The sequence below is a fragment of the Schistocerca gregaria genome, chromosome 4, assembly GCF_023897955.1.
Source record: "Schistocerca gregaria isolate iqSchGreg1 chromosome 4, iqSchGreg1.2, whole genome shotgun sequence".
NCBI classification, from domain to species: domain Eukaryota; kingdom Metazoa; phylum Arthropoda; class Insecta; order Orthoptera; family Acrididae; genus Schistocerca; species Schistocerca gregaria.
In genome coordinates, this window is record NC_064923.1 from 396,608,244 (window position 1) to 396,629,388 (window position 21,145).

Consider the following 21,145-nt stretch of genomic DNA (forward strand, 5'->3'; position numbering starts at 1 on the left):
TGGGTTACCTGCTAAATACAGTCCTTGGATCTCCAGGCCTCTTCTTCACCGCTGGTGACTCATCCTCTTCTGGTCTTGCACCTGGATCCCGGCGTCCTCTGAATAAATAAATTTCTACTGATTACATAATTGTTTGCTAGTTTCCTACTAACAGCAAAGGTAATGACAAATTTCAACTAAAAAACAGATATTAAGTTACTACTCTACCTGGCTTAGGTATTCTGCACCCTGTAAAAGAACAATATGTACCACATAAATGTGTCAATTTAATGTTCAAAGAACCTCCATAATCACAGTTACTGACACCCTTACACACAGAAGTTTTAGTAACAAATACTAGTGGATATTCATAGATGAAACACTTTCTATCTACTCCTCAAACAGTAATACTCAGATGACTTCCAGTAAATAGCGCACATGCATCAATCTAAATTACTACAACACAGCTGCAACCAAAATATCTGTACTGAAAATCTTACTTGTTTTATTTAACATTTTTATATGAACAAATATTCAAATTTTTACATGACAGTCTTGACTTTACAGGTAGTCAGCATGAACACTGACTATGAGGCATGTTTCTCTTGTTGACAAAGTGATGGGGGCACCAACTCCCTGCATTCCACTCCCTCACAAAACACTTCATGGCGCACATACACTACCCACCTCCATATCCTCTCTAATGGCTGCAAAGAAATGGTAAGCACATAGTAGTGCTTTCAATGAGAGTGCTCAATATAAATTTAATTGTTAGAATCTATCAGACTGTGTAGTTTCAGTACGCAAGTGATAACAACACCCCACTCCTAAAAGAAAATACCATCAGCCATAGCCAACTGCAAAGTGAGCACAAAGAGTGTTGAAACAGACATTCTGTGGAGTTGTATCCCACAGTGTTGTGGTGTGATAATAATAGCTTGGTGCTAATGTGGAAAGGGGGCTAGTATTTCACACACCATTACAATTGAAAGCATTTGAGGATGAGTAACAATTCTGATGAGGGCGACTATTCATGATGGCTTTATTCAGGTGTGTGTGTGTGTGTGTGTGTGTGTGTGTGTGTGTGTGTTAGACGTTTACGGGTGCTAAACAGCGTGGTCATCAGTGCCCAAGCACATAAAAACAGGAACACATACAGTGAAGGCACTAAGACGAACAGCGATCAAGGAGAATGGCTAAAAGACGCAGACCTGACACAGTTACAAATCCCCACATACAGAGGCAAAACAAGAGGAGAAGGAACACACTAAAAAAAGGAAAGGAAACACAAGGAAAAGAGAACAGAAACCGAAGGGAAACAAAGAGGTAATCGTGACTGGCGGACCTCTTACCTAAAACCTGGGTGAGCCAATCACCCAGCAGCACATTAAAACCCTCTCCCTAAAATCCGAGGCAACAAATTGGACAGCACACAAAACCGTAAGACCTTAACCACAGTCATTGCGTCGTCTTGCAAAATAGAGGGCAAATCTGGTGGCAAGGAAACCACCGCCCTCTGGTCAGAGAATAAAAGACAGTCAAGTAAAATGTGGCGGACAGTAATCTGGACGCCACAAGCGCTGCAGATTGGGGGGTCCTCCCGCCGGAGTAAAAAAACCATGCGTTAATGGACTGTGCCCTATGCGGAGGCGAGTGAGGAAAACCTCATCCCGCCTGCATGACTGGTAGGACGTACGCCATGGTCGCGTAGTGGCCTTTACCAGACGCAGCTTATTGTCACCAACTGCCAGCCACTCCTCTTCCCATTGACGCATAACACAAAAACGCAAAAGGGAGGTAACAGCATAGAGGGGGACGGCACACTCAACAACGTGAGGGAGGGAACATGCATCTTTGGCAGCCACATCCGCCAGTTCGTTTCCCCTAATACCCACGTGCCCCGGCACCCAGCAGAAAGAAACCTCCTTCCCCTGCCATTGCAGGTGGAGTAGGGCATCATGGATGTTCTGGACGACCGTATCTGCTGGGTACAAGTGTTGCATGGTCTGAAGAGCACTCAGGGAGTCAGAACAGATGAGGAACTTAAGACTGGGAACACATCTCATCTGCTCCAATGGCCGCAAGATTGCAAACAATTTGGCACCAAAGATGGTAAACGCCGCAGGAAACCGTAACTTGACGACTCGATCAGGGAAAACAACAGCACAACCAACAGAGTCCCCCTGTTTAGAGCCATCCGTGAATACAGGTACATGGTCCGGATGCTGGTTTAAAAAATCGTAAAATAAGGAGGTAAAAACAAACGCTGGAGTGCAGCTCCTCCGGTTCTCCGTCTAGAAGGATGCTGGGCCTCTGGAGCAACCAGGGAGGCAGGCGAGTAAAACCTTGTCATTGGGAGGCCACACGCTCCACACCAAGGGACTCAAGCAAATGCTTGGCACGAATCCCAAATGGTCTCGTTGCCCTGGGACGACTGGAAAAGAGACGTTCCATAGGCGGTCAGGCAACGGTAGGGTACGCAGGGGAGGTAGGACAGGCAAGGAAAGGACACTACCGCCGCACCATGAGGAGTTTCCACCGGATGGCGAGCGGCAGTTCCCCTGCCTCAGCGCACAGGCTGGGGATGGGACCGGTACAGAAGGCACCAGTGGCCAGCCTGATACCCTCATGGTGTACTGCATCAAGGATCTTCAGATACGAAGGCCATGCTGACCCATACACGGTGCAAGCATAGTCAAGACGCGATTGGACGAAAGCCCTATAAAACTGCAGCAGACGCGCCCGATCTGCTCCCCAGGACCGATGGATCAGACACTTCAAAATATTCAGTGCCTTCAGGGCCCGCACCTTGAGGTCTTTAAGGTGAGGCAACCACAACAACTTGGAATCAAAAGTGAGGCCCAGGAACCTCACAGTGTCTCTAAAAGGAAGAACGGTGTCCCTCAGACGCAATTCAGGGGAGGTAAAAGGACGCCGAGAACGATTAAAATGAACACGCACAGATTTATCTGCAGAAAAGGTAAAAACCATCTTTGCAGTCCATGCCTCTAAGCGCTTTATGATAAGCTGCAACTGCTAACTAGCAGTGACAAGACTGGAGGAAGAACAGAAAACAGCAAAATCGTCCACATACAAGGAGCATTGGGCAGGACTCCTGATAGTGGACGTGATACTGTTAATAGCGACAACAAAGAGGGTGACACTTAAAACGCTACCCTGAGGAACACCATTCTCCGGCACGTACAAATCAGATTGCACATTACCAACCCGATACCGAAGGAGGCGGTGAGAAAGAAAGGACCGAATGAAAATGGGGAGATGGCCACGAAAGCCCCACTCATGGAGTTGATTGAGGATAAGGCAGCACCAAGTAGTGTCATACACCTTATTAATGTCAAAGAAGACACCTAGACAATGCTGGTTACCTACGAAGGCCTGCTGGATGGCGGCCTCAAGCAGGGTCAAGTTGTCTATAGTGGAACGACATCTCCGAAAGCCACACTGAGAGGGGCTAAGGAGATGCCTGGTCGAGCAGCCAAACCAGGCGACGGTTGAACCAGCGTTCCAACGTCTTCCCAACACAGCTCGTCAAAGCAATACTTCGATAACTACTGGGATGCGTTTGGTCCTTCCCTGGTTTCAGGAGGGGAATCAAAATCGCCTCCTTCCACGAGTCAGGATACGTGCCGGATAACAATATCATATTAAAACAGTTCAGGAGAACTTCCTTGGGTGGCAGCAACAAGTTCCGCAGCATGCTGAACTGGATTTGATCATGACCAGGTCCAGTATCATGAGCCACAGACAGCACTAAATCCAGTTCCCACATTGTGAAGGGGCAGTTGTAGGGTTCAGAATTTAGAGACCGGAAGTCCAAGTGATCCCTCTCGATGGCAGTGCGGTAGCGGCAGAAATCTGGATCACAGTTAATAGTGGCGGTAGAGTCCGCAAAATGCATGGCCAGTGTCTGGGCAATGTCTCTTGGCGCCGTGAGGAGACATCCCTGATGCAGCAATGCCGTGACAGGTAGTTGGCCGAGTTTCCCAGAAATTCTCCTGATGGCTTCCCATACTTTCGTGGAACTAGTGGAGTGAGAGATGGAGTTCAAGAACGATTGTCATAACCGTCATTTGCTCTCGCTAATCACTCGCCACGCTTTGGCCCTTGCCACCCGAAAGGACGCAAGATTGTCAGCTGAGGGACGGTACTTGAAGCGGCGCAGAGGTGCACGGCGGGCTCAGATGGCTGAGCGGCACTCAGTGGTCCACCAAGGGACAGGACGCCTCTTGGGATGACCGGATGACCGTGGGATTGACAATTCAGCAGCATGGGAGATCATGGCTGTAACATGGTCTACCCATTCGTGGACGCTGGCACGGTATTCCAAAACAGCCAGTTGGCTGAAAAGTGTCCAGCCAGCTTTACAGAGGTGCCACCGGGGCGGCACTGGTAATGCCACAGCCTCATCCAGGAGGCGAATCCAAAGGGGGAAGTGGTCCTAGATTGGAGGTCAGCAGCAGCCTCCCACAGAGCAGAATCCGCTAGTGCTGGAGAGCAAAAGGAAAGTTCAATAGCCAATGACGACCCAGAAGCAGTACAGAAATGAGTGGGAGCACCAGAGTTGAGGAGGCACAGTTCTTCAGACATCATGAGGCTTTCCAGAATGCGACCCCTGGGGCAAGTAGTCGGAGAGCCCCATAAGACATTATGAGCATTGAAGTCTCCCAGAAGAAGAAATGGGCGGGGGAGTTGGCTGATAAGGTCCGTGAGAGCCTCAGAGTCTATCGCATCCTGAGGCGGTAAATAAACTGAACAGACTGTGAGCCTCCGACCCACAAGAATGTCAACTGCAACTGCTTGGAAGTCGATGACGAGAGGTAGCTCAGATGAGGGGTGCATGTCACGGACAAAAAGCGCAACACCACCCTTTGCCCTTTCCCCCTTCAGATCATCTTTTCGATATACGGTATAGCCCCGTAAAGGAGCAGCATCAGTGGCCTGAAAATGTGTCTCTTGGAGACATAAGCACAAGGGGCACTCTCGTACAAGGAGTTGTAATTCGGCCACATGCGTCCTGAACCCATTCACGTTCCATTGTAATATGGGAGCCAGTGATCAGGGTGGCTGAACTTTCACCCTGCCTCTGTGCTTTGGAGGTGAGCCCGTACTGGCCGGAGATTTATTCCTGGGGCGAGAAGATCGCCCCCGGTCGACATCAATGTCCATAAGCTCCGATGCCGACCCACGGGAGATGTCAGACAGTACGATGGCCTCGTCATCGGACCGACCCTGACTAGTCTCCTCAGGTGGCAATACCTTCACCTTCGGCGTCTTTGTCTTGGGGGGCTTAGAATGCAGAGCCTTGTCAACAGTTGGAGTTTTACTCGCCTGGGCAGAAGGCGCCATATGGGGAGAGGCAGGAAGTACCCCAATGTCAGCAACCACGGCCTTGTCCGACATAGCGGGGAGAGCCGCAGGTTGCAAAACAACCGCAGCAGCGCAAGTGCACTGGCAAGCGCAGGTATTAGTGCTAACACTAGCAACCTCCATTTGCGTAGCAACAGTGGCCATTTGTACCAGTTTTTTCAGAGCGGAAGCGAAATATGTTGAAAACACAGGAGGTTGCATGGCCTTAAAGAGCTTCTTGGCCTCACCATAGGGGATGCGCTTAGATGTTTTAATCTCCTGTACCTTCCGTTCTTCGAGATAGATGGGGCAGATCCGGCTCCAGACAGGGTGACTCCCAGAGCAATTCACGCACTTCACAGGCGATGAACAATCGGCTCCGTCATGGGCAGGCTGACCACATTTACCACAAGTGGCTATCCCATTGCACCTCAACGTAGTATGCCCAAAGCGCTGACATTTAATACAGCGCATTGGGTAGGGGAAATATGGCCGTACTGGCAAACGTAAGAACCCTGCTTTAACATGCTCTGCGAGTCTCGGGTAACTGAACGTGAGAATAAACGAGTCAGATTTGACGAGGTCCCCATCGACTCGTTTCATAATATGCTGCATGTCAACAATACCTTCGTCAGCCCACTCAGATTTTAACTCGTCTATGGGGATATCCACCAAGTCCCTACACGTCACAACACCCTTACTATAATTCAAAGTGGAGTGGAGCTCGGTCTCGATAGCGTACTCTCCTAGACAGGTTGCTTTCCGAAGGGAAGCGACTTGATGGGAACTAGAAGTCTCAACTAACAGAGTCCCATTGTGCAGTCGCTTCACAGATTTCAGTGTTCCTGCAATTCCCTCAAGACCCTTGTGGATATTAAAGGGAGAAACCCTCTCAAAGCTACCATCCTTCCGTTTAATAATAAAAAACACATTCTGATTATCAGCATGTGCTCCATTACGACAGTCTGGTAAATCTCTAGCAACACCAGGCGCTGGAGGACTCGCAGCGCGTAGCCGCTTTTTGATGGGGTGTGTTTTCCTACCAGTGGCCCACCCAAGCCACTGGTAGGGGGAAATCTAGAGGTCGATGGGTCCATTGCGGTCCCACGAGCAGCTAGGGAACTAAAGGTCCGCTCAGACAGAGCCCCGCGTGCCTGAGTAAGCCTTATACAACTGGGGTGCCGCAGGTGCCCCAGAGGTTGCCCGCTTGCGACTGTTCCACCCCGACAGTCGTGCTTCTTCTAGGCGCGGAGCACACCAAAAGATTGAGGTTTTTTTTATAGAGGTTGGCCTTCCTCGCAATCCAGGCGGTCAAGCCAAGATTACCATTCCCCGCAGCACACAACATTCCACCGCCGCGCCATACAGTGGTCGCTGAAGCATGTCCGGGGGTTACGGTGACAGGAGACTGGCGGCACTGACCAGTCCCCAGCTCAGGACCCCAGGGTCGCCAAGCCCGTACTCAGCAAAGGAATACTGAGCCCCTGGGGGTGGCTTTATTCAAGGAAATATGTTCATATGAGATGATTTGGGGAACTCATAGAAAATCTACACACATAAAAGGAATGGTCTACCATTTGCAACCATGAAATGAGACATAAGAACAGTGGTCGTAAAAAGAGCGTAACCGACAGGGACCAGACACAAAAGTTCAAACTCGACAGGGATTGCTGCTGTCACTGAATAAAGGTCGATCTCAGCCAGTATCCTAAAGAATATTGCAAAGAGGACTTATGCCATGGACATTTGGAGTCAGATACCTCACAAAAAGCCATTGTTCATAGTGGTACACAACACTTCACATCTTTAATACACCAAACAGCACAGAACGTAAACAGTAACTGATTTGAAGTTTGTAGGTTAGTCGCAATTTATCCTCTTTTTATATGATGGAAGACAACCGAGTACACCAATGGCCCAACAAGCCATTCAACTTGCAGTGTATGGAGAGTGAAGTTCAATCCAATTATCCATAATACAATTCAGAATCATACTGAGTGAACAGCCAAGACATGATTACGAATTACTAGACACACACTATAAACTGCTGCAAATACTCTCATCTTCCTAAATGAAAACGGCTGTGTTCACAGCACTATTCTGAAAGGCAGGTGTCACAAGTCAGACCCCAAACTGGTGTATTAGGTCAAGCATCTGCATACTGAAGGTGACACTGCACCATATGCCAGGCTCCCATAATCTAGGTGTGCAGATTGAGAGCTTTGTAGAGCAGCAAAAGTGTAGAGCAGTCTGCATACCAGCTGGTGTTATTGAGGCAGCAAAGTGTATTAAGGTGTGACCAGCATGTTTGCTTAAGTCGGTGAAGAAGGGAAAGCCATGTCAACGGTGCATGGAACCCCAATCCCAAAAGATGATAAGACTCCACCACACAGACCATTTGGTCATCGAGGTAGAGTTCTGGTTGGAAATGGACAGTACGACAGCGACAGAAGTGTGCGACATGTTGTTGGCAGAAAGCCGGAAGCCATAGGTGAGAGCCTCCAACTTCACCTTTCATATGGCAACCTGCAGTCGACGTTCAGCAACAGCCACAACTGAGGAGCAATAGTAGATCCAAAAAGTCGTCAGCATACAGGGAGACGAATCTGTAGACCTCAAAACTGCAGCTAGACCTCTGATAGCCGCTAGAGAAAGGGGGCACACTCAGTACAATGCTCTGTGGGACCCCATTCTCTTGTATATGGGAGTAGATCCCAGAGACCCCACTCATAGAGGTAAAGGATGACACCATGTAGTGCCATAAGCCTTATGCAAGTCGAAGAAGACAACAATGAGTTGTTGATCAGAGAAAAAGATTGGTTGGTTGATTTGGAGGAGGGGACCAACAGTGAGATCATCGGTCCCATCAGATTGAGGTCAGAAGTTGGTCGTGCCCTTTCAAAGGAACCATCCCAGCATTTGACGAAAGTGATTTAGGAAAATTACGGAAAACCTAAATCAGCATTGCCTGTCATCCTACAGCGGGGAAAAGGCTGACCAAATATCAGACTCCAGGCAGAACTGTCAGCAGTAGTTGGCAGAAACCGCCCTGGGATGAAGCCACAAGTTCCCAAGACTCAAGGTACCAACTAAGCCATCCACTCACCATACATTCAAGTAACTTGCAGAGAACTTTAGTGATAGCTGCCCATCTCAAGGGGGTACTTACCCAGCACCAATACTGGAACAATCAAGCTTTCTCACCAATGAGAGGGGAACTCATCCCCACTCCAGATATGGTTGAAAATTGCAAGGATGTGACACTGGCAATCCACTGATAAGTGATTGACTATTTAGCTATGGATGCGCTCTGGCCCTGGAGCCATGTCACGGCAAAGGGGTAGGGCAATGTTCCAGGTGAGGTGTAATAAATGATAAAGGAACTCATTCTACCAGCTGTTTGTGGACATGAAATGCACACTGAAAATTCTCAGATAAAGAGGCCCAAGCATAACAAAAAGCAACAGCATCTGGATCAGTGCAGTCATCACCATTCAAAGAGATACGAGGAGGAGGAGGGAGATTAGTGTTTAACATCCTGTAGACAACAAGTTCATTAGAGACGGAGCGCAAGCTCGGATTGGAGAAGGATGAGGAGGAAAATTGGCCGTGGCCTTTCAAAAGGCACCTCCCGACGTTTGCCTTAAGCAATTAAAAAAAAAAAAAATTACACGAAAAACCTAAAACCGGGTGTCTGGGCGTGGGGTTTTGCCTGAAGCAATTGAAAAATGTGAGTCCAGTGTGCTAGCCACTGCGCCACTTCGCTCATTACAGAGATACCAGGTACACATGTGGAAAACTGGTGTCCATAGAGGCACCGAAGCTTCACACAAACATACGAAGCAGTAGAACGTTGTAGAATGGTAGCAACATATAAAGGCAATGAGTTGCTACACTTATGGCTGTTGCTTATGGCATCAGAGAGCCCACTCATGATCTCTAATGGCTGTGGCAAACTCGGGATCCACCGAGACACTGCCTTTCGATTGGGGACCCCAAGGCAGAGTCAGCTGCGGATAGAATGGCTGCAATTGTGCTCTGGACAACTGCCTCATAACACCATGTGGCAGGGTGCAAAGGGTGACAGCACTGGTGAAACATCCCAATCAGCTTTGGACAGGCAAGTGACGACGAGAACACGTCAAAGCGATTGGAAAATGATCACTATCACACACGCATCATAGACTCTCCAATGGATGGACAGGACAAAACCTGTGCTGCAAATATAAAGATCAATGGCCGAAAAAGACGCATATGCCATGCTGAATGTGTGGGAACATCAGTATCAAGAGGCAAAGATTGATCTCAGCGAGCAAGTTTTCAACTTTATCATGGCCAGTGGTTGTAGTTCCATGCCACAAAAGGTTGCAAGCTCTGAAGTTGGCAAATGTGCAGTGCTGTGTCTGTGGTCAACGTTCCAGTGTGAACACTCCAATTCAAACTAATGCATGTTCAGCGTGAACACAGTGACCTTGCCCGTCATATGTGGTGAGGGTGAGTCACTGCTAGCTCACAGTGGCTCGGTAATGCAGTGTAGAGTTCCGATTGAATGCTCCACTTCAAACGAATGTATCTCTGTCGGTGACCGTCACCAGTGTCTCAGTGTGAAACGTACCTAAGATGGAAGCCTGGCAACAACAATGCACCAAGGACAAGACCAAAACCCAGTAAATATAGAACAAAGTAGCATGATCCACAGACCACAAGGTCTGGGTGAGGACACAGGCACCATTATGTATTCAAATAAAGTTAGTCTTCAGTTGACAAATGTGGCGCAGCCATGTCAGTTTTTTTATCCACAAGATGTGCCAGAAATCAGGACTGTGCAACAATGTCCAAACACTTGGTACTAAAGTAAAGTCCTGTGTCAAGATGGACTATGGCACAATGTCACAAGCGCATGAACCACATTTTTGCAAGGGAAAATTGGAAGCCACATGGGTCAGTCCATATGAAAAGATCCAATGATGGCTGCTTGACCATTTTTAAATACATGGATTTTTTTTCTTTTGCACGTAATTACCCTACAGTTGAGAAGTACAGAAATGTTTTTTTTTTAAAAAAAAATTACCTTGCACTGTTACTGAGTAGCAGGCATTTTTATTTTAAATGCACGGTGGTTTTTCAATTTGGAGACGTTATCATTAATTTAAATATCTCTGCACTGGGTTAAGTTACAGCATTTCAATTGACATGATTGTTTTTAGAAAAGTCTCCTCTACAACATTGTTTATTACCCAAAACGGATCACATTATTCAACATTACATACATTAACAGACAAACATCTAGTCCTTGTATATACTCAATGGATTTTTGGGATGCCATGAAGAATTCTTAAAAGTCCCCACTGAACGCTCTGACACTGCTATCTTCCCTGATGTGTTGGGTGGTCTACTTAGGCACGCCGCAGTCACATTCTGGCGAAGGCATCAGTCCCCATTTGAAGAATGAGTCAGCACATCTTCCATGCCCAGTTCTTATTCGGTTCAGAGTTGACCAGATCTTACGGGGCTGATCAAACCCAGGAACTGCCTCAGTAATACAAGGCATTAGGTGGCAAACTGTTGGGGCATTTTGGAGCCATTCTCTTCTCCAAGAGTTAATGTCAGCCCCAATGAGGCTGTCAAGAGCACAAGGAGGATGTCTTGAACGAAGCCTCTTGATACTCATATCAGGTATATCAACGTGTACCAGTGGTTTATGGTTTGCTTCAATCTTTTTGTATTCTCTAACCAAGGCTGCTTCTCGTCGTATTTTTGGGGGTGGCATATGACTCAGGACAGGTAGCCATATGTTACGTGAAGACCTAACTGTTCCAGAAATAATGTGCATGGTTTTGTTAAGTTCAACATCGATTTTGTTCACATGACTACTGTATAGCCACACTGGTACACAGTACTCCACTGCAGAGTATACCAGGCACAGCGCAGACGTCCTCAGGGTTGTTGCCGTTGATCCCCAGGTGGTTCTGCAGAGTTGATGGATGAGGTTGTTTCTTGTCTCACCTTGGCAGCTGCTTTTGTAAGGTGTGATTTAAATGACAAGGTTCTGTCTAACATGACCCGTAGGCACCTTGGCTCCTTGTGGTTGAGGTGTGTGTCGTCAAGGTATACTTCCAGAGCTCTGTCGGCTTCTCTGTTATTGAGATGGAAGCAAATTACTTCTGTCTTCATGGCCTAAGCCTCCATTTGCAGAAGTATGCTGCCAGGGCTGACAGATCGGATGTCAGGGTTTCTTCCATTGTATCAAAATCGGTGTGCCTCGTTACAATGGCCCAGTCACCAATGTATAGGCTGTAACGCAGGGGGGGGGGGGGGGGGGGGGGGGGCTAATACAGAGCCTTAAGGTAAGCCATTTTGAAGGAATTTCTGGCTACTGACTGTTTCCCATGACGACCTGGAATCCTCTGTTACCAATAAGCTTTGTCACTTTTTGACAGGAAATTATTTTCATAAGTTTACAGAGTAGACCTTGTCTCCAGATGGTATCATAGGCTGCTGACAAGTCAATGAAGGCCACAGATGCTTTTAATTTCTTTTGGAATCCCGCTTCAATATGTGTTGTAAGGGGCAGGGACTTGGTCTGCACAGCTTCGGTTGGGACGAAAGCCAGCTTGTTCTAATGGGATGGCGTTAAGTGTTGTCTGACCAACCCTGTTAAGTACTATTCATTCTAGAAGTCTGTACACCATACTAAGCACTGCTATGGGCCAGTAGTTTTGCGGAAGATTTCCCGGTTTACCTGGGTTTAGGAGGACAATTATCTTGGCACGTTTATATTCTTGGGGTATGTTTCCTGTCTGTAGTAGTCATGTGAAGAACTTTGCTCACCATATTTTCATATATTTGCCAGACTTGATAAGAAACTGTGGGAGGAAGTCATCTGAGGCAGGGGCTTTAACTGGTTTTGTATCCTTTATTGCTGCCGAGGTCTCTGCGGGGGTGATGTCGCATGAATATTTGGTGTCAACACTAGCTGCTGCTTTTCGCTTTCTAAGTTCACATTTAATGCATATTGTGACCTCTTGGTGGTTTAGCCCTTTAGATGTTTTAACCATGTGCAAATCAATTTTGTTAGGTGTTGTGGGGGTTTCTTCTCGAGTGATATGGCTGGTTCCTCCTATTTTTCGAAGCAGGGACCATGCTTTTGTGCTGGATACTTTAAAGTCCATAGCCTGAGTAGTTTCCATCCACTTCTGTCGTTGTGCAGTATCAAGGCTGCGTATGAGTTCATCTGCTATTTCTCTCTCACCACTGCTTTGGTAGTTATACAGTTCTTCACATTTCTCGTCCCAGCTTGGAATGTATTCTTTGCGGTATCCTCTAGGTATGTGCTGTTTTGTTGTGCTGATGACTGCTCCCACAAATGTTTTATAGCTATCGGCAGATGGATAGATCCATTCCAGGCATTTATCAAGGTCTTCAGAGTAAGCTTTCAAATCCGCTTTCCATAGGCTCCATCTAGGTCGAGGAGTCGAGGGTATCAATGGAATACTTGTGCCGATTTCTACTAGGACAGGACGGTGTTGACTGGGGGGGGGATCTGGCAAAACATTTCGGTTTGTGTTGACCAGCTAGTGATTTTCATCTGGTGTGACAAAGCATAGGTCTGGGTCATACTCTTGTTTCCCAGCTGCTGATCTGAAGGACCACGATCTTTAGCATAAAAAATGAGGTGGATGTTGCTTCCTTCTGCCCAGTTTGCTGAGGCTTCACCATTTGTATTAGTTGTTCTGTATTGCCATTGCGTGTGGTGGCTGTTGTCCCCTACAAAGACCGCAGGATGGCAGTGTGATTGGAGAACATCTGCTGGGCATGCGGGTCCTGGTGATTTGTAAATGTTATTTATGACCAGTTCACCTATTTTGATTATCACAAAGTGGATATTGTCATCTGTGGAAGTGGATAGCAGGTGAGTGTTCTTATTTGTGACCTATGTGGCTACTCCATAGGCATGGTGGTATGTTGCACTAATGATATCGTATCCTGGTATTTTTCCTCTGGAGCGTAGTTGTTGTTCGTTATCTGTGTGGGTTTCCTGTAGGGCAACCACGTCAATGTTGTGCTTAGTCAATAACTTTTGAAGAATTTGGCATTTTGTTTTACTAATGCCCTCAATGTTCAATTGGCATATTTTGACACGTTTTCCAAGTTTCCTAGATGCTGGGCCCTGAGAAGGGCTTTTGATGTGATGAGCCATTTCCTCTCAGTTATATACTTCTCGAATAGCCAGGAGATCTAGAAAGATTGTCTAGCTGCCAGCTTTGTTGCCTTCTTATCACTACCCAGGGGTCACGTGTGGGGAAAATTTCAGGTTTACACCCGCGGACACGAAGCAAATACTAGACTTATATTGAGCAATAACACTGGGAAATGTGTCCTTAATTTTTTTTATAAATTTGTGAAATTTACTGGACATACAGTAAGTGAAGTGTGTCACTAAACAGTTTATGGCCCCGTATCAAAAAAATTAAAAAATGTTAATGACTTTAATGAAGATAAACAAACTTTACTTAAATTACAAGTAAGTTCTTCTGTATCATGAGAAAAAAAAATATTCTGAAGTACAATAACATTTTGAAAAAAAAGAAAGAGAGAGAGAAAGAAAGAAAGAGAAACCACACTCTGATACACTCAAAGCTCATAAAAAGACAGTCATTAAAGGTTTGAGGGAATAAAACTTGAACATTGTACTTCTTAAGTGTGAGTGAAACAGCTTTTGTGCTTTAATAATGAAGATACCAACTACATTTCTATAAAAGAAAACCTACCTCCAGAATAATTCACATTGAATATTTGATCTTAACTGAGAAATTAAATAAAGTAAGTGTTCAGTGACATCTCAAGAGAAAAAATAGTTCACGAGTTCATCGTTTCCGATTGTTTGGTTGGACTAACCTGAAAATTAGTGAAAGAGCAAGGCATTCTACCAGTTTTAAGAAAGAAGAAGATGTAAGTGAAAAAACAACTGAAAAGATCCAGCAGTTTTTTGAAGAAGGTGAGAACAGCAGAACACACAGAGACAGCAAAAAAGTTGTTATAACTGGAGTTAAAGTAACAAAGGAGAAACTAATAGTGCTGTCAAGTTTAAATGAACTTTACGTAGCTTTCATGCTCACCCTTAATGCAAAATAGGATAGTCAAAATTTTGTGACCTTCACAGTAAGTGGTGTGGTTCCTCAGAAACACACACTGCAAGTGCTAGTTTATATCATCAAAATATCAAACTGATGACTGCAGTTGCAAAATTCAATGATGTTAATTACAAAGAGTTACTAGATTTAATGATCTGTGACACTAACAATTATGACTGCATAGTAAGTTTCATGTGATAAACACCAGGGTAAAGAAACTGCTCTCTAATTGTTTAACAAATATGAGGGGGAAATGCCTGACAATGTTACCTTCAAGCAGTGGGTCACAATCAACATGATAGAAATGATAACAGTGGTTAATTATCAGGAAGAGTACTTTGAATCTTCAACTGATAACTTTACCTTTTGCAAGGATAATATTAAACGCATCACTTATTTTCTCTCTAAGAAAGAAGATGTAGTTCTTCATATTAAAACATCATTTAAAACCAGATCTGAAAACTATACAGCGATAAAAGGAACAAAGTAATTCCACACATACCTTGGCATTATATAAAACTTAGTTTGATGCTATGTAACACCAGAAACTGAAATTTATGAGAATCATTGTGTCAGTAAAATTACACCTGTCTATAACATTGAATGATTTAGTGGAGAGTGTGTATGATGGACAATGGTGGCTTGCACAAGTTGAAAGAACAAGTTTGGAAAACAATGGTGTTTTTGTGCACACTGACCACCCTGCTGACCCAAGAACGACATTCAAGAAATCTACTAGTGGCAAAGTTTATATACCAAAGAAAAAGGTATTAAAGAAGCTTTTGGTGCTTTAACGTACCACAGCAACTGGGAGGTCTTTTGCATATCATTCAATACCATAACTTCAATAACAATAGATGACATCTACTCAATATCACACAAGAATTAGGCAACAGCCATAAGATCAATTGTAGTGTAATGTGAATTATTTTGTGATCTTCAAAAACTCTTATCTTAGTTCATAGTCAAATATCAATGTGAAATTTTTAGAGAACATTGATATCATATTGGTGTATAAAATGCGCAAAAATCAAATTTTTACATTCAGTCCCATCAGAGATAACTAGCCCTGAAATTTATAAAAAATAAAGATATTTAAATTACAAAAATTTGGACATGATTAAGGAAATACTTGTCAGTGTTCTTGCTCTATATAAGGCTAGTAGCTTATGTTATCTAACTAGAGAAAAAACACATACTGATGAATCATTCCTTGGTTGTTATTTTTGGATCAAAAAGTGGATTTTCTGAATTTTCAATACCAAACTTTGGAGGTCATTTTGACTAGTTATTTTTAATTTAGGGTATTTTGGGTAATAAACAATTTGAAGGGGAGAATTTTCTAAAAATAATCACGTCAACTGCAATGCTGTAACTTAACCCAGTCACAGATATAATAAAAATTTAGTAACGATGCAAGGTAAAAAAAAAAAAAAATTTAAACTGTTTTGAACTTCTCAGTTACAGGGTAATCATACATAAAACAAACCAAAATATTTAAAAATGGTCAAGCAACCAACTGAATTTTTACTGGATGACTTGGATCACTTTACTTGGATTGATCCACAGAAAAGGGTCCAGTAGCAGACCTTTGGGTGAGGGTGACTGACCTTTAGATGACTCACTAGCATTCAGCCAGGCTACAGATTAGGAGATATACCAAATACTAAGGTCGCCCACATACAGTATAAGGGTAACCATTAGCCCAACAGGGTCACTATCCCACCAATGGCTATAAGGAACAGTAACACTCAACATGGGGCAACAAGGGGCACCCTTATCTTAAACCTGTGGGGAGCTGAGTGACACACCAACTCCAACCTGAAACGATTGGAGGAATAGAAACTGATGAATAGAAAGCGATACGCTACTTTGGAAGCCCTAGTCCAGAAGTTAAGTAAAATCTGATGACATCAAACAGTGTTGTATGCCTTATGTTTGGGGGGGGGGGGGGGGGGGGGGGGGAGGCACAAGGGGGAGGTGGGACTGCACTCAGATGTCGTTTAGAAAAAGCCTGTTGGAGTGCTGTTCACAACCTAACTGGATAGTTGAGTGTGGATCATCCCCTCATAGAAACAACACTGATGAGGTCAAATGGCCTTGTCACTCGGCATAATTGTCAGACTAACATCCTTTCAAGTAGCTGGCATAGAGCATGTTGGCATACTAATTGGTCAGTAGCTGCCAATGGACACTGAGTTTTTTCCTGACTTACGAATTGAGATGATGGCACTATTTCTCCACTTCAAAGAGGAAACACCCTCTAGCACACCTTCTGGCAAATCCTGAGTAGATGGTGTCCAAAAGCCACATTTGGATGTTTAATCATCTGATTATGAATTAAATCATGTCCGGAATCCATATCCTGAGACAACCTGAAGCAGTTCCCATTCTGTGAATGGTTCATTATTCAATTCAGGATTATGGGGAGTAGAGGATAGCAGGATGTCTTCAAAATGTCCTTTACGCATTCAGGAAGTAGCCAAGTAAGAATAGAACACCATGAGGTGTTCAGCAAGATCTGATACATCAGTAGAAATACTACAATGAAGGAGAAGACCCAGAACAGTTCATCTTCAGTGGCCAAGTAGACTATAGTGCTTGGTCCACACCTGAGGTATATGTTCCCAAGAGGGAGACAAAGTACCCTCAGAATTACTGTTTGCTGTGTTTAATTAGGTAGAGAGCCTTTGAGAGAACTGCTTACAAGTTATGAGGGCAGGCTACAAAGAATATCACTAGAGACACAGTAGTGCCCTTTGATGGTCTTAAACAGCTGTCGCAATATCTTTGGTCCACCAGAAACCAATTGATTGGGCTCTTAGAAAGGGGGGTAGCAGTTCCAGCAGCACAAGCAAAAATTAAATTTTTTTATAAATTAATTAAATTTAAAATAAATAAAAACCATTGACAAACATAGTTTCTGAGTCTACTAGCACGATTTCTTCTTTTTCTCCTTAACTACCTTAGAGAGAAGGCACTGTTTCGAGGGCTTCAGTAGGCAGCCCTGGGATTCACAGTCTGTGGCACTTTACACTCTGGCTGATGTTGGATCACTGGTCTGGAAATTTCCAGAGAGGAGTCCCTAAAAAAAGAGACTTGTCACCAACAGATGCAGGAAGGTGTCACTGCTTCTCTGCCCAGGAGCACCAATCGAAGTCCCTGAAAAATGGTGGCTTCTAGAATCACAAGAGGGGAGGAGGAGGAGGAGGCCAATCATCCACCGGGGTCAAAATACTTGCACGACTGCCAGAGAGACTATAGGGAGTAAATACTTGAGGCACTGCAGTTAGCCTGGCCACAGTAGCGCCTAAATTCAACCTTTGTCATGGGGTATAAGTGATCATACTTTTTTCAGACTTCAAAATATGAGACACTTTCAAAGAGCTTAAATTCCTCGATTTTACGTTCCTTAACTAAGGCAGCATACCTCAGGGATCAGAGGGAGGGGACTATCATTTCAGCAATCTGCACTGCTCTCATGTGGAATTTTTATGAAATTGCTGATCCAGCTCCATAAATTGGGTTGTTCGTACTTCATACAATGGGAGGACATATGCCTAAATTGCATTTACAGCACTGCATCAGGGGTGGGAATATATGGCTAGACCATGATTTTAACTTTCCCAGGAAGTGAATCTCCATCCAAATGAGGATGAATGCTCTGGTGTCAACTTTGTTGCTCGACAGGCTTCAACGTACAGGATGCACAAAGTGGATCCTTACTTCTCCAAGGTTTCTTGCAGTCCCTCATCTATATGAAGTTGCACAATACTCAACATGGTAGCCATTTCATATGTTTGGGGTGGGAGGGGGATGGGGGGGCATAATAGTCAGGTACCTGCACGGTAGTAGCCCCTAGCCATGTAAGGTTTTATGACCAGGTATTACTTCCTCTCAAGCAAGCTGAGGAGTAGGTGTCTGTTATTTTGAGGGCAACAGGACTCCAGGCAATGGCTATGAAAGACAGGGTGGGTGGCAGCCACAGGTAGAGCTCTCAACTTGAGTAGGCAGCATCATGACAGACGTCTTGCACAATGAAAAGACCCAAGTTACCAGCTAGTGGCCATGAGACCACAACATTCTTTACCAGCAAATGCAAATGTTTCAATGCTGATCATTATGACCTTAAGAATCCATCGATCAATGTAAAGAACGCAAGTTAAATCATACTATCCCAAGCACTGCAGATATTAAACGTAGCTTCACAGCCTTTCTTCCAAATCTTTTAGTATCGAATCAATGTTACCCAAGGCAAGCTAATCATTTATATCATTTTCAATTACAGTAGCAGTACTGATCCACCTAATAATGAATAACAAGCTCACACTACCAATCACAGTGCTAAACCAGTTACACATTTTCATGACAATGCATTGGGCTAGATTGAGTGATACACGTTTACATCACAAAGTCAGATTGATTACTACTACTAATCACTTCCTGCTAGTCCACACCGTGCACACATTTTCATGAGAGCTCAGCCATCTCCAATGACATTTGTTAAAGTAGTAATTATGTTTTGCAAGTTAACCTTTGATAAATGACATTCTAATCATAAAGTGTCAGCATGGTTAGATTGTTTCTTAAATAAATCATGCATTTAATGTTATTACTGAGAGTTATGCATTCTGCCACCAATTTTGGTGCAAGAGTTCCCCCAGTATGCTTTCACTCAAGGACAAATTCCCCTACAGTCACAGCTGCCCCAGAGTTCTGGCCAAGTTCTCTTGGTCATCTGGTACTGGCGGAGTGGATAACTTGTCTCTCTACCAGAATGTGCAGCTCCAGCAGTGGAATCAATTCTATACAGACAACGAATCACGATCTGTAATAGTATCAGACGACATATACCAGCAGAATAATGCAAAATACCACACAGTTCACACGCCACAACCGCCTTGAAGAATGTACGGACCCCATGGGGCTGCACAGTTCTTATTTATCTTCAATATAGCACATCCTGGATGCAACTGAACAGGATGATGTATAGTTCATATTAGCTTCCAGCCAGCAATCTTCATGAAGTGACATAGTATATGCTTCAGGCATAGAGAGAAATTCATCCAGACAACGTCTGGAGGTTGTTTACTTCCATGCCACAATGAATATACAATACTGATAATGGAAATTTGTTTCTATAACCACCAATTCTGCATCTTGATCAACAGCAGAAAAAAAAAAATTAAAGTCTCTGGGAAGTACACTAACATGCCGTTAAGCATCTCTAGCCTCAGCAATGAATTTTATGGTAGCTTATTTTTGAGCACGTGTCAGCCACGAATGTGGAGCCTCAGACGTGGTTGGCCGCCACCAAGCCAAACTTTGTACTGAAAGTTATGGTCATGTGTCAGAAGAATAGTGAACAACAGCTCACACGTAGGGAGTGTCGTCCAAGATTGAAGTTTTATTTGACTCTTATGGCACTATTTTTTTACTATGTTTCCATATTACATTATTAGTGGAATCTCAATCCACTGTGCTTCACCTTACCGATATTCAAATTATATGAGTGATGAAACACTGCATCATCATCAAGGGGAAGGGTGATTACCAATGAAGTGAGAGGCAGCAGGAGCTTTCCAAGTCCCAAATGGAATGAAACTTTAATCATTTAAAACCTGTTACAAGAGGAACTGAGATTAATAAATAATGGGCTGATGCATGATGTTTTAACACTTTCCATTTCAGAGTAGTGTGAAAATTATACTTTACTACACAAGACAGAAAAATCCATTCTGACTGGATAAGTGGCCAAATAGACCTCATTACTGCTCCTATCTAATTCTGTTCCTCAAAATCTCAATTAAATATAAAAAGCAAATTCACAGAAAAGTAATGTATATAGGAACATTGTTGCACAAGCTAATGTTCATGTACACAGCTAGCCATTAAAATTACAAACAGGGAGGATAGCAAATAATGTAGGGTAACTTTAATTATATGCAAAATTTAGTACACAGTGCTGCCGTCTCTGGCAGCAACAGTTCTAATCCGACTAGGCACAGAGTTTAATTGAAGTTCAATACAGAGACTTCAATACTGCAATACTTCAATACTGCACAAATATGTGTAAGCCTCTTCATCTCTGTATTCCTACAGCAACCCACAGCCTTCTGAATCTGCTAACTTTATTCATCTCTGAGTCTCCCTCTACGATTATAATCCCCTTCAATTCCCTCCAATACTAAACAGGTGGCCTCTTGATGTCTCAGAATGAGTCCTATCAACTGATCCTTTCTTTTAATCAAGTTTGTGCTACAATGTTTGTCTGCACAATTATATTTAGTAACTCTTCATTAATTACAAAATCTACCCATCTAATCTTCAGCATTGTTCCGTAGCACCACATTTCAAAAGCTTCTATTCTCTTCTTGTTTAAATTGTTTGTTATCATTGTTTCAGTTCAATACATAACTACAACCCAGACAAATACTTTCAGGAAAACCTGCTTTTCTTGCCATTGGTAGTCTACATTTACACCCTTTTAATTTCAGCCACCATCAGTTATTTTTCTGCCCAAATAACAAGGTTGATCTACTACTTTAAGTGTCTCGTTTCCTAATCTAAAGCCTCAGCATCACCTGATTTAATTCAATTACATTCCATTATCCTTGTTTTTGTTTATATTATTCTTGTATCCTCCTTTCAAGACACTGTCCATT

At 44.0% G+C, this 21,145-nt stretch overlaps 1 protein-coding gene across 1 annotated transcript in view; it reads right to left on the reverse strand.

Moving 5' to 3' along the window:
* LOC126267193 (pinin) overlaps window positions 1-21,145 on the reverse strand; it is a 63,275-nt gene that overhangs the window by 32,323 nt on the left and 9,807 nt on the right. The window contains exon 3 of the mRNA XM_049972161.1: window positions 9-98. Within this exon, the coding sequence (XP_049828118.1) occupies window positions 9-98 (90 nt within the window). The remainder of the gene's footprint in view (window positions 1-8; window positions 99-21,145) is intronic.